Source organism: Pezoporus wallicus, unplaced genomic scaffold, assembly GCF_028554395.1.
Source record: "Pezoporus wallicus isolate ANWC-B61680 ecotype Strahan unplaced genomic scaffold, APGP_CSIRO_Pwel_v1 contig_12592, whole genome shotgun sequence".
Taxonomy (NCBI): domain Eukaryota; kingdom Metazoa; phylum Chordata; class Aves; order Psittaciformes; family Psittacidae; genus Pezoporus; species Pezoporus wallicus.
In genome coordinates this window covers 1-14099 of record NW_026643031.1, presented here as the reverse complement: position 1 = coordinate 14099, position 14099 = coordinate 1, and the positions used below count along the sequence as shown (strand labels likewise).

At 62.8% G+C, this 14099-nt stretch overlaps 1 protein-coding gene across 1 annotated transcript; it reads right to left on the bottom strand.

Annotated features, from left to right (window-relative positions):
* Positions 1 to 271: 271 nt before the first annotated feature.
* Positions 272 to 13756, bottom strand: LOC130592291 (ryanodine receptor 1-like; the record flags this gene model as incomplete). The annotated part of the gene is made up of 8 exons (XM_057396522.1): positions 272 to 436; positions 1624 to 1671; positions 3028 to 3120; positions 3242 to 3329; positions 5643 to 5883; positions 7325 to 7639; positions 12060 to 12190; positions 13675 to 13756. Coding segments are annotated over 8 exons (1163 nt in total), but the record flags the coding sequence as incomplete, so codon positions are not given.
* Positions 13757 to 14099: the final 343 nt, after the last annotated feature.

Sequence of the window (14099 nt, the reverse complement as noted above, 5' to 3'; positions counted from 1 at the left end):
GATGCCCCCCTCCCCCCCCATGGGTGCTCCCCTCCCCCCCCATGGGTGCTCCCCTCCCCCCACCCATGGGTGCTCCCCTCCCCCCCCATGGGTGCTCCCCTCCCCCCCCCCCCCCTCCCCCCCCAGGATGCCCCCCACCCCCCCCATGGGTGCCCCCCCCCCCCCCCCATGGGTGCCCCCCCCCCCCCATGGGTGCCCCCCCCCCCATGGGTGCTCCCCTCCCCCCCCATGGGTGCTCCCCTCCCCCCCCATGGGTGCTCCCCTCCCCCACCATCGCGTAGCGCCCCTTGGCCATGGCCATGAGCTCCTGGTCCGCGGGGGAGCAGAGGTTGAGGCCGATGGGGAGCAGCTTCTTGAGCGTGGCCACGATGAGCGAGGTGCGCACCGAGTACCGGTCCCCACGCCGGGGGGCGCCCGCGCGGCGCTCAGGGGGGCCCTGGGGGGCAGGACCCAGAGAGAGCCATGGGGGACCCAGAGAGAGCAATGGGGGACCCATAGAGAGTGATGGGGGACCCATAGAGAGTGATGGAGCAGTGATTGGGACCCATAGAGAGTGATGGAGCAGTGATTGGGACCCATAGAGAGTGATGGGGGACCCATAGCAAAAGGGTGGGGGCAGTGACTGGGACCCATAGCGGAGGGAGGCGGGACCCATAGCAAAGGGATGGGAGCCCCATAGCAAAGGGATGGGAGCAGCAATGGGAGCCCCATAGCAAAGGGACGAGGCAGCGATGGGAGCCCCACAGCAAAGCGATGGGAGCCCCATAGCAGAGGGATGAGGCAGCGATGGGAGCCCCATAGCAAAGGGATGGGAGCCCCATAGCAAAGGGATGGGAGCAGCGATGGGGGCCCCATAGCAAAGGGATGGGAGCCCCATAGCAAAGGGATGGGAGCCCCATAGCAAAGGGATGAAGCAGCAATGGGAGCCCCATAGCAAAGCGATGGGAGCCCCATAGCAAAGGGATGGGAGCCCCATAGCAAAGGGATGAAGCAGTGATGGGAGCCCCATAGCAAAGCGATGGGAGCCCCATAGCAAAGGGATGGGAGCCCCATAGCAAAGGGATGGGAGCCCCATAGCAAAGGGATGAAGCAGCGATGGGAGCCCCATAGCAAAGGGATGGGAGCCCCATAGCAAAGGGATGGGAGCCCCATAGCAAAGGGATGGGAGCCCCATAGCAAAGCGATGGGAGCCCCATAGCAAAGGGATGGGAGCCCCATAGCAAAGGGATGGGAGCCCCATAGCAAAGGGACGAGGCAGCGATGGGAGCCCCATAGCAAAGGGATGGGAGCCCCATAGCAAAGCGATGGGAGCCCCATAGCAAAGGGGTGGGAGCCCCATAGCAAAGGGATGGGAGCCCCATAGCAAAGCGATGGGAGCCCCATAGCAAAGGGACGAGGCAGCGATGGGAGCCCCATAGCAAAGGGATGGGAGCCCCATAGCAAAGTGATGGGAGCCCCATAGCAAAGCGATGGGAGCCCCATAGCAAAGGGATGGGAGCCCCATAGCAAAGCGATGGGAGCCCCATAGCAGAGGGACGAGGCAGCGATGGGAGCCCCGGTGCCCCCAGCCCCAGCTGTGAGCCTATGGGGCAGGACCCCCCCATGTCCCCATAGAGGGGGTGCCCCGGAGGGCTCTGGGGTCCCCCCCCCACTGACCTGGCCATCTCCGGACTGGGGGTCAGCACCCACAGGCAGGAGGAGAGAAGAGACAGGATTAGGTCCTGGGGGGTTTTGGGGGGCTTGGGGGTCCCGGGACCATGGGGGTGGATGGGGAGGGGTTGGTTATGGGGCGGATTGGGGGGGTTATGGGGGGGTTTGGGGGTACCAGGACCATTGGGATGGATGGAGAGGGGTGGGGATGGGTTGGTTATGGGGTGGTTTGGGGGGGTTATGGGGGGGTTTGGGGGTACCAGGACCATTGGGATGCATGGGGATGGATGGGTTGGGGGGCACTGGGTTGGTTATGGGGCGGGTTGGGGGTACCAGGACCATTGGGATGGATGGAGAGGGGTGGGGATGGGTTGGTTATGGGGGCAGTTTGGGGTTACCGGGACCATTGGGATGGATGGGGATGGATGGGTTGGGGGGCACTGGGTTGGTTATGGGGTGGTTTGGGGGTACCAGGACCATGGGGATGCATGGGGATGGATGGGTTGGGGGGCACTGGGTTGGTTATGGGGTGGTTTGGGGGTACCAGGACCATGGGGATGCATGGGGATGGATGGGTTGGGGGGCACTGGGTTGGTTATGGGGTGGTTTTGCGGGGGGTATGGGGCGGTTTGGGGGTACCAGGACCAGTGGGATGCATGGGGAGGGGTGGGTTGGGGGGCACTGGGTTGGTTATGGGGGGGTTTGGGCGTACCAGGACCATTGGGATGAATGGGGATGGATGGGTTGGGGGGCACTGGGTTGGTTGTGGGGCGGTTTGGGGGTACCGGGACCATTGGGATGAATGGGGATGGATGGGTTGGGGGGCACTGGGTTGGTTGTGGGGCGGTTTGGGGGTACCGGGACCATTGGGATGGATGGGGATGGATGGGTTGGAGGGCACTGGGGGGGTTATGGGGCGGTTTGGGGGTACCAGGACCATTGGGATGGATGGAGAGGGGTGGGGATGGGTTGGTTATGGGGCAGTTTGGGGGGGTTATGGGGGGGTTTGGGGGTACCAGGACCATTGGGATGAATGGGGATGGATGGGTTGGGGGGCGCTGGGTTGGTTATGGGGCAGTTTGGGGTTACCGGGACCATTGGGATGGATGGGGAGGGATGGGTTGGGGGGCACTGGGTTGGTTATGGGGCGGTTTGGGGGTACCAGGGGCCCTGATGGATGGGTTGGGGGGCGCTGGGTTGGTTATGGGGCAGTTTGGGGTTACCGGGACCATTGGGATGGATGGGGAGGGATGGGTTGGGGGGCACTGGGTTGGTTATGGGGCGGTTTGGGGGTACCAGGGGGCCTGATGGATGGGTTGGGGGGCGCTGGGTTGGTTATGGGGCGCTCCGGGGCCCGCCGTGGGGCCGGTGCCCCACCTTGGCCATCTTGCTCTTGCTGTCGGCCGTCAGGAAGGACATGTTGTTGATCTCGTTCTGCACCACGAAGTTCTGCTCCTCGCGCTTGAAGTTCTGTGGGGCAGGGACCCTGAGGGGGACGTGTGGGGCAGAGCCCCACAGCTCCCCCCACATCCACCTCCGTGTCCCCCCCCCCCCCCTTTGCCCCCCATTGGCTCCCCCCGGCCCCACTCACGTGGGACTTGGACCAGTAGATGAAGACCTCGCCCACCATGCGGAAGAGCTCCTCCGCGTCGGCGTTGGGCTCCGTCAGCCACTGGGCCCTGCCGGGGGGCAGCAACAGCAGTGGGTCCCCATGGACACCAGCAGTGGGTCCCCAGCATCAGTGGGTCCCCATCGTCACTGGGTCCCCATGGACACCATTGTCATTGGGTCCCCATCATCATTGGGTCCCCATCATCAGTGGGTCCCCATGGACATCATCGTCATTGAGTCCCCATCATCATTGGGTCCCCATCATCATTGGGTCCCCATCATCAGTGGGTCCCCATGGACATCATCGTCATTGAGTCCCCATCATCATTGGGTCCCCATCATCATTGGGTCCCCATCATCAGTGGGTCCCTACCATCAGTGGGTCCCCATGGACACCAGCAGTGGGTCCCCAGCATCAGTGGGTCCCCATGGACATCATCGTCATTGGGTCCCCATCATCATTGGGTCCCCATCATCAGTGGGTCCCTACCATCAGTTGGTCCCCATGGACACCAGAGTTGGGTCCCCAGCATCAGTGGGTCGCCATGGACATCATCGTCATTGGGTCCCCATCATCATTGGGTCCCCATCATCATTGGGTCCCCATCATCAGTGGGTCCCTACCATCAGTGGGTCCCTACCATCAGTGGGTCCCCATGGACATCATCGTCATTGGGTCCCCATCATCATTGGGTCCCCATCATCAGTGGGTCCCTACCATCAGTGGGTCCCCATGGACACCAGCAGTGGGTCCCCAGCATCAGTGGGTCCCCATGGACATCATCGTCATTGGGTCCCCATCATCATTGGGTCCCCATCATCAGTGGGTCCCTACCATCAGTTGGTCCCCATGGACACCAGAGTTGGGTCCCCAGCATCAGTGGGTCGCCATGGACATCATCGTCATTGGGTCCCCATCATCATTGGGTCCCCATCATCAGTGGGTCCCTACCATCAGTGGGTCCCCATGGACACCAGAGGTGGGTCCCCAGCATCAGTGGGTCCCCATGGACATCATCGTCATTGGGTCCCCATCATCATCGGGTCCCCATCATCAGTGGGTCCCTACCATCAGTGGGTCCCCAGCATCAGTGGGTCCCCATGGACATCATCGTCATTGGGTCCCCATCATCATCGGGTCCCCATCATCAGTGGGTCCGCATGGCCATCACCACCCCCATTGGCTCCCCATGGCCACCACCACCACCATTGCCTCCCCATGGCCACCACCCTCCCCATTGTCTCCCCATGGCCACCACCCCCATTGGCTCCCCATGGCCACCACCACCATTGGGTCCCCATCACCATTGGCTCCCCATGGACATCATCGTCATTGGGTCCCCATCATCATTGTGTCCCCATGGCCACCACCACCATTGGCTCCCATGGCCAACACCACCACTGAGTCGCCATCATCATTGGGTCCCCATCATCATTGGCTCCCCATGGCCACCACCACCCCCATTGCCTCCCCATGGCCACCACCACCCCCACTGGCTCCCCATGGCCATCATTGTCATTGGGACCCCATCATCATTGGGTCCCCATGGCCACCACCACCATTGGCTCCCATGGCCAACACCACCACTGAGTCGCCATCATCATTGGGTCCCCATCATCATTGGGTCCCCATGGCCACCACCACCATTGGCTCCCATGGCCAACACCACCATTGAGTCGCCATCATCATTGGGTCCCCATCATCATTGGCTCCCCATGGCCACCACCACCACCATTGCCTCCCCATGGCCACCACCCTCCCCATTGTCTCCCCATGGCCACCACCCCCATTGGCTCCCTATGGCCACCACCACCATTGGGTCCCCATCACCATTGGCTCCCCATGGACATCATCGTCATTGGGTCCCCATCATCATTGGGTCCCCATGGCCACCACCACCATTGGCTCCCATGGCCAACACCACCACTGAGTCGCCATCATCATTGGGTACCCATCATCATTGGGTCCCCATGGCCACCACCACCCCCATTGCCTCCCCATGGCCACCACCACCCCCACTGGCTCCCCATGGCCATCATTGTCATTGGGACCCCATCATCATTGGGTCCCCACCACCATTGCCTCCCCATGGCCACCACCACCATTGGCTCCCATGGCCAACACCACCATTGAGTCGCCATCATCATTGGGTCCCCATCATCAGTGGGTCCCCACCACCATTGCCTCCCCATGGCCACCACCACCATTGGCTCCCATGGCCAACACCACCACTGAGTCGCCATCATCATTGGGTCCCCATCATCATTGCCTCCCCATGGCCACCACCCTCCCCATTGGCTCCCCATGGCCACCACCCCCATTGCCTCCCCATAGCCACCCCCCCATTGGCTCCCCCCGGCGCTCGGGCCGCGGCCCTCACCGGCTGTTGTCCACGTAGCGGATGAGCAGCGGGTAGAGCGCGTAGAGGTCCCGGCAGAGGACGGCGAACTCGTCGCGGATGAGCAGCTCGGCCTCCTCGCCCTCGCCCTTGGCCTCCATGCGGAGCTGCTCCTCCTCGGCCACCACCTTCCCCGCCCTCTTCTTCAGCTTCTCCATGGTGGGGATGAAGTGGGAGCGCAGCAGCTCCGGCTTCGCCTTGCTCACGATTGGCTGCGCGAACACTGCGGGGCGGGGACGGCGGCGACATCGACCAATGGCCGACGGCGCCGTCCATAACACAGCATCGACCCATGGCCGATGATGCCATTGACCAATGGCCAACGGTGCCATCCATAACACAGCATCGACCCATGGCCAACGGCGCCATTGACCAATGGCCAACGGTGCCGTCCATAACACAGCATCGACCCATGGCCAATGGCGACATCGACCAATGGCCGACGGCGCCGTCCATAACACAGCATTGACCCATGGCCAATGGCGACATCGACCAATGGCCGACGGCGCCATCCATAACACAGCATCGACCCATGGCCAATGATGCCATTGACCAATGGCCAACGGCGCCGTCCATAACACAGCATCGACCCATGGCCAAGGGCGACATCGACCAATGGCCGACGGCGCGAGCCATAACACAGTATCGACCCATGGCCAATGGCGACATCGACCAATGGCCGATGGCGCCGTCCATAACACAGCATCGACCCATGGCCAACGGCACCATCGACCAATGGCCAACGGCGCCATCCATAACACAGCATCGACCCATGGCCAATGGCGACATCGACCAATGGCCGACGGTGCCATCCATAACACAGCATCGACCCATGGCCATGAACAGCATCGACCCATGGCCAACGGCACCATCGACCAATGGCCGACAGCGCCATCCATAACACAGCATTGACTCATGGCCATGAACAGCACCAACCCATGGCCAACGGCGCCATCGACCAATGGCCAACGGCATCATTCATAACACAGCATCGACCCATGGCCAATGGCACCATCAACCAATGGCCAACGGCGCCATCAACCAATGGCCAACGGCATCATTCATAACACAGCATCGACCCATGGCCAACGGCACCATTGACCAATGGCCAACGGCGCCATCAACCAATGGCCAACGGCATCATCCATAACCCAGCATCGACCCATGGCCAACGGCACCATCTCTAGAACCTCTTAGGTCAACCACCATCACCCCAACACCCATTAAGGTCAACCACCATCACCCCAACACCCTTTGAGGTCAACCACCATCACCCCAACACCCATCAAGGTCAACCACCATCAACCCAACACCCATTAAGGTCAACCACCATCACCCCAACACCCTTTGAGGTCAACCACCATCACCCCAACACCCATTAAGGTCAACCACGATTAACCCAACACCCATTAAGGTCAACCACCATCAACCCAACACCCATTAAGGTCAACCACCATCACCCCAACACCCATTAAGGTCAACCACCATCAACCCAACACCCATTAAGGTCAACCACCATCACCCCAACACCCATTAAGGTCAACCACCATCACCCCAACACCCTTTGAGGTCAACCACCACCACCCCAAGACGCACTTAGGGTCCCCAGCCCCATCCCAAGCCCCATCGAAGCCAACCCCAGCACTCCGCCCCCCATCCCTCACCCGCCAGCCTCTTCATCCAGGCGGCCTCGTCGATGCCCAGGTTGTTGACCACGATGCGCAGGATGTTGCCCAGGAGGGTGTTGAGGTGGGCGCTGGTGACGGCCGTGGGGCAGGGCCCTTGGGGCCGCGCCTCGGCGCCGCGCTCCCACCAGCGGGGCAGGTAACTGCAGAGCATGGGCAGCGTCACCTCGATGATGTGGGGCATCTCCGTGTAGCGCGCCCCCGACTCGGCCAGCGCCCCGATGGCGCCCATGAGCTCCTCGAGGGACGGAACGTCCGGGCATAGGTCCTGAACCCGGCTCGGCAGGCCCAGCACTGCAATGGGGCAGGGAGGGGGGCACGGTGAGAGGGGGGAGCACAATGGGGTAGGGGGAAGCCAATGGGGAAGGGGGAAGCCAATGGGGAAAGGGGGAAGCCAATGGGGAAAGGGGAACTCAACGATGAAGGGGGAAGCCAATGGGGAAGGGGGAAGCCAATGGGGAAAGGGGGAAGCCAATGGGGTAGGGGGAAGCCAATGGGGAAGGGGGAAGCCAATGGGGAAGGGGGAACTCAACGATGAAGGGGGAAGCCAATGGGGAAGGGGGAAATCAACGATGAATGGGGAAGCCAATGGGGAAGGGGGGAAGCCAATGGGGAAGGGGGAAGCCAATGGGGAAAGGGGGAAGCCAATGGGAAAAGGGGGAAGCCAATGGGAAGGGGGAACTCAACGATGAAGGGGGAAGCCAATGGGGAAGGGGGAAGCCAATGGGGAAAGAGGGGAAGCCAATGGGAAGGGGGAAGCCAATGGGAAGGGGAAGCCAATGGGAAGGGGGAACTCAATGGGGAAAGGGGAACTCAACGATGAAGGGGGAACCCAATGGGGAAGGGGGAAGCCAATGGGGAAGGGGGAGCCCAAGGGAACGGGGAAGCCAATGGGAAGGGGGAAGCCAACGGGGAAGGGGGAGCCCAATGGGGAAGGGGGAAGCCAATGGGGAAGGGGGAAGCCAATAGGAAGGGGGAAGCCAATGGGGAAGGGGGAACTCAACGATGAAGGGGGAAGCCAATGGGGAAGGGGGAAGCCAATGGGGAAAGGGGGAAGCCAATGGGGAAAGGGGAAGCCAATGGGGAAAGGGGAAGCCAATGGGAAGGGGAAGCCAATGGGAAGGGGGAAGCCAATGGGAAGGGGGAAGCCAAAGGGAAGGGGGAAGCCAATGGGGAAGGGGGAAGCCAATGGGGAAGGGGGAAGCCAATGGGGAAGGGGGAAGCCAATGGGGAAAGGGGGAGCCAATGGGGAAAGAGGGGAAGCCAATGGGGAAGGGGGAACTCAACGATGAAGGGGGAAGCCAATGGGGAAGGGGGAAGCCAATGGGGAAGGGGGAAGCCAATGGGGAAAGGGGGAAGCCAATGGGGAAAGAGGGGAAGCCAATGGGGAAGGGGGAACTCAACGATGAAGGGGGAAGCCAATGGGGAAGGGGGAAGCCAATGGGGAAGGGGGAAGCCAATGATGAAGCGAGCACCCAATGGTGATGGGGGCACCCAATGGTGATGGGGGGTACCCAATGATGAAGGGGCAGCCGCTGGGGATGGATGTGGGGCAGCCGCAGGGACAGATGTGGGGCAGGCATGGGGATGGATGTGGGGCAGGTGCGGGGCAGGTGCTGTGGGGCAGGAGTGGGGCAGGTGTGGGGCAGGTGTGGGGCAGGCGCTGTGGGGCAGCCATGGGGATGGATGTGGGGCAGGTGTGGGGCAGGTGTGGGTCAGGTGTGGGTCAGGTGTGGGTCAGGTGTGGGGCAGGCGCTGTGGGTCAGGTGTGGGGCAGGCGCTGACCGGCGCGCTCGCGGGCGGACTTGGTGCTGTGGGGCAGGCATGGGGATGGATGTGGGGCAGTTGTGGGTCAGGTGTGGGGCAGGAGTGGGTCAGGTGTGGGTCAGGTGTGGGTCAGGTGTGGGTCAGGTGTGGGGCAGGCGCTGACCGGCGCGCTCGCGGGCGGACTTGGTGCTGTGGGGCAGGCATGGGGATGGATGGGGGGCAGGAGTGGGTCAGGTGTGGGGCAGGCGCGGTGGGGCAGGTGTGGGGCAGGTGTGGGGCAGGTGTGGGTCAGGTGTGGGGCAGGCGCTGTTGGGCAGCCATGGGGATGGATGTGGGGGAGCCATGGGGATGGATGTGGGTCAGGTGTGGGGCAGGTGTGGGTCAGGTGTGGGGCAGGTGTGGGGCAGGTGTGGGTCAGGTGTGGGTCAGGTGTGGGGCAGGTGTGGGGCAGGTGTGGGTCAGGTGTGGGGCAGGCGCTGTTGGGCAGCCATGGGGATGGATGTGGGGGAGCCATGGGGATGGATGTGGGTCAGGTGTGGGTCAGGTGTGGGTCAGGTGTGGGGCAGGTGTGGGGCAGGTGTGGGGCAGGTGTGGGTCAGGTGTGGGGCAGGTGTGGGTCAGGTGTGGGTCAGGTGTGGGGCAGGTGTGGGTCAGGTGTGGGTCAGGTGTGGGGCAGGTGTGGGGCAGGTGTGGGGCAGGTGTGGGTCAGGTGTGGGTCAGGTGTGGGGCAGGCGCTGTGGGTCAGGTGTGGGGCAGGTGTGGGTCAGGTGTGGGGCAGGTGTGGGGCAGGTGTGGGTCAGGTGTGGGTCAGGTGTGGGTCAGGTGTGGGGCAGGTGTGGGGCAGGTGTGGGTCAGGTGTGGGGCAGGTGTGGGGCAGGTGTGGGGCAGGTGTGGGTCAGGTGTGGGGCAGGTGTGGGGCAGGTGTGGGGCAGGTGTGGGTCAGGTGTGGGGCAGGTGTGGGGCAGGTGTGGGTCAGGTGTGGGGCAGGTGTGGGGCAGGCGCTGTTGGGCAGCCATGGGGATGGATGTGGGGGAGCCATGGGGATGGATGTGGGTCAGGTGTGGGGCAGGTGTGGGGCAGGTGTGGGTCAGGTGTGGGTCAGGTGTGGGTCAGGTGTGGGTCAGGTGTGGGGCAGGTGTGGGTCAGGTGTGGGGCAGGTGTGGGTCAGGTGTGGGGCAGGTGTGGGGATGGATGTGGGTCAGGTGTGGGGCAGGTGTGGGGCAGGTGTGGGGCAGGTGTGGGTCAGGTGTGGGGCAGGTGTGGGTCAGGTGTGGGGCAGGTGTGGGGCAGGTGTGGGTCAGGTGTGGGGCAGGTGTGGGGCAGGCGCTGACCGGCGCGCTCGCGGGCGGACTTGGTGCTGTGGGGCAGGCATGGGGATGGATGTGGGGCAGGTGTGGGTCAGGTGTGGGGCAGGAGTGGGTCAGGTGTGGGTCAGGTGTGGGTCAGGTGTGGGTCAGGTGTGGGGCAGGCGCTGACCGGCGCGCTCGCGGGCGGACTTGGTGCTGTGGGGCAGGCATGGGGATGGATGGGGGGCAGGAGTGGGTCAGGTGTGGGGCAGGCGCTGTGGGGCAGGTGTGGGGCAGGTGTGGGGCAGGTGTGGGTCAGGTGTGGGGCAGGCGCTGTTGGGCAGCCATGGGGATGGATGTGGGGGAGCCATGGGGATGGATGTGGGTCAGGTGTGGGGCAGGTGTGGGTCAGGTGTGGGGCAGGTGTGGGGCAGGTGTGGGTCAGGTGTGGGTCAGGTGTGGGGCAGGTGTGGGGCAGGTGTGGGTCAGGTGTGGGGCAGGCGCTGTTGGGCAGCCATGGGGATGGATGTGGGGGAGCCATGGGGATGGATGTGGGTCAGGTGTGGGTCAGGTGTGGGTCAGGTGTGGGGCAGGTGTGGGGCAGGTGTGGGGCAGGTGTGGGTCAGGTGTGGGGCAGGTGTGGGTCAGGTGTGGGTCAGGTGTGGGTCAGGTGTGGGGCAGGTGTGGGTCAGGTGTGGGTCAGGTGTGGGGCAGGTGTGGGGCAGTTGTGGGGGAGGTGTGGGTCTGGTGTGGGTCAGGTGTGGGGCAGGCGCTGTGGGTCAGGTGTGGGGCAGGTGTGGGTCAGGTGTGGGGCAGGTGAGAGGCAGGTGAGGGGCAGGTGTGGGTCAGGTGTGGGTCAGGTGTGGGGCAGGTGTGGGGCAGGTGTGGGTCAGGTGTGGGGCAGGTGTGGGGCAGGTGTGGGGCAGGTGTGGGTCAGGTGTGGGGCAGGTGTGGGGCAGGTGTGGGGCAGGTGTGGGTCAGGTGTGGGGCAGGTGTGGGGCAGGTGTGGGTCAGGTGTGGGGCAGGTGTGGGGCAGGCGCTGTTGGGCAGCCATGGGGATGGATGTGGGGGAGCCATGGGGATGGATGTGGGTCAGGTGTGGGTCAGGTGTGGGTCAGGTGTGGGGCAGGTGTGGGTCAGGTGTGGGGCAGGTGTGGGGATGGATGTGGGTCAGGTGTGGGGCAGGTGTGGGGCAGGTGTGGGGCAGGTGTGGGGCAGGTGTGGGGCAGGTGTGGGGCAGGTGTGGGTCAGGTGTGGGGCAGGTGTGGGGCAGGCGCTGTTGGGCAGCCATGGGGATGGATGTGGGGGAGCCATGGGGATGGATGTGGGTCAGGTGTGGGTCAGGTGTGGGTCAGGTGTGGGGCAGGTGTGGGTCAGGTGTGGGGCAGGTGTGGGGATGGATGTGGGTCAGGTGTGGGGCAGGTGTGGGGCAGGTGTGGGGCAGGTGTGGGTCAGGTGTGGGGCAGGTGTGGGTCAGGTGTGGGTCAGGTGTGGGGCAGGTGTGGGTCAGGTGTGGGGCAGGTGTGGGGCAGGTGTGGGTCAGGTGTGGGGCAGGTGTGGGTCAGGTGTGGGGCAGGTGTGGGTCAGGTGTGGGGCAGGTGTGGGGCAGGTGTGGGGCAGGTGTGGGGCAGGTGTGGGGCAGGTGTGGGGCAGGCGCTGACCGGCGCGCTCGCGGGCGGACTTGGTGCTGTAGACGGAGCAGGGGTTGAGGTGGTTGAGGTGGGGCTCCAGGAAGGCCACGGGCATGGCGGCCGCCAGCCGAGCCAGGCACTCCCCCAGCGCCGGCCGCTGCCTGCGGGACCCACGGGGCTCAGACCCACAGCGCCCCACGGCAACGGGGCTCCGGGGCACACATGGAACACATAGAGACACATAGAGAACATAGGGACACATAGAGACACATAGGGACACATAGAGACACATAGAGACACATAGAGACACATAGAGACACATAGAGACACATAGAGACACATAGAGACCCATAGAGACACATAGGGACCCATAGAGACACATAGAGACACATAGAGACACATAGAGACACATAGAGACACATAGAGACACATAGGGACACATAGGGACACATAGGGACACATAGGGACACATAGGGACACATAGAGACACATAGAGACACATAGAGACACATAGGGACACATAGAGACACATAGAGCCCATAGAGACACATAGAGACACATAGGGACACATAGAGAACATAGAGCCCATAGAACCCATAGAGCCCCATAGAGCCCATAGAGACCCATAGAGCCCATAGAGAACATAGAGTCCATAGAGAACATAGAGACCCATAGAGTCCATAGAGAACATAGAGCCCATAGAACCCATAGCACCCATAGAACCCATAGTGCGCATAGAGCCCCATAGAGAACATAGAGACCATAGATTCCATAGAGCCCATAGTGCCCATAGCACCCATAGCACCCACAGTGCCCATAGAACCCATAGCACCCATAGCACCCATAGTGCCCATAGCAACCATAGTGCCCATAGAGGCCATAGAACCCATAGCACCCATAGTGCCCATAGAACCCATAGCACCCATAGCACCCATAGCGCCCATAGCACCCATAGTGCCCATAGAGGCCATAGAACCCATAGCACCCATAGCCCCCATAGCGCCCATAGCACCCATAGTGCCCATAGAGCCCATAGAACCCATAGCACCCATAGCACCCATAGCACCCATAGCACCCACAGTGCCCATAGAACCCATAGCACCCATAGCACCCATAGCGCCCATAGTGCCCATAGAGCCCATGGAACCCATAGCACCCATAGCACCCATAGTGCCCATAGAACCCATAGCACCCATAGCACCTATAGCACCCATAGCATCCATAGCACCCATAGCACCCATAGCGACCATGGCACCCATAGAACCCATAGCATCCATAGCACCCATAGCACCCATAGAACCCATAGCATCCATAGCACCCATAGCGACGATGGCACCCATAGAACCCATAGCACCCATAGAACCCATAGCATCCATAGCACCCATAGCGACCATGGCACCCATAGCACCCATAGCACCCACAGCCCCCACAACCCCCATAGCCCCACAGCCCCCACAACCCCCATACCCCCCACACCCCCCATAGCCCCCATCCCCCCCACACCCCCCATTGCCCCATAGCCCCCATCCCCCCCACACCCCCCACACCCCCCATAGCCCCCACACCCCCCACAGCCCCCACAGCCCCACACCCCCCCAGCCCCATAGCGCAGCCCCATAGCGCAGCCCCAGAGATGGGAGGTCACCTCTCCATGTAGGGGTTCTTGGTGGTACCCAGGGAGTAGATGCTGCTGAGGATGCGGTAGCAGGAGACCTGGACGTCATCCACTGTGGGGCAGGGGCACCCGCCACGTTAGGGGGCAGGAACGGCCCCTGCGAGCCCCATAGCCCCTATACCCCATAGCCCCATAGCCCCTATACCCCATAGCCCCTATACCCCATAGCCCCTATACCCCATAGCCCCATAGCCCCTATACCCCATAGCCCCTATACCCCATAGCCCCTATACCCCATAGCCCCTATACCCCATAGCCCATACATCCCATAGCCCATAGCCCTATACCCCATCCACCCCATACACCCCATATACCCCCCCCAAACCCCATCCACCTCACACCACCCCATATCCCCCCACAACCCCCCACCCCATCCACCCCCCCACCCCATATCC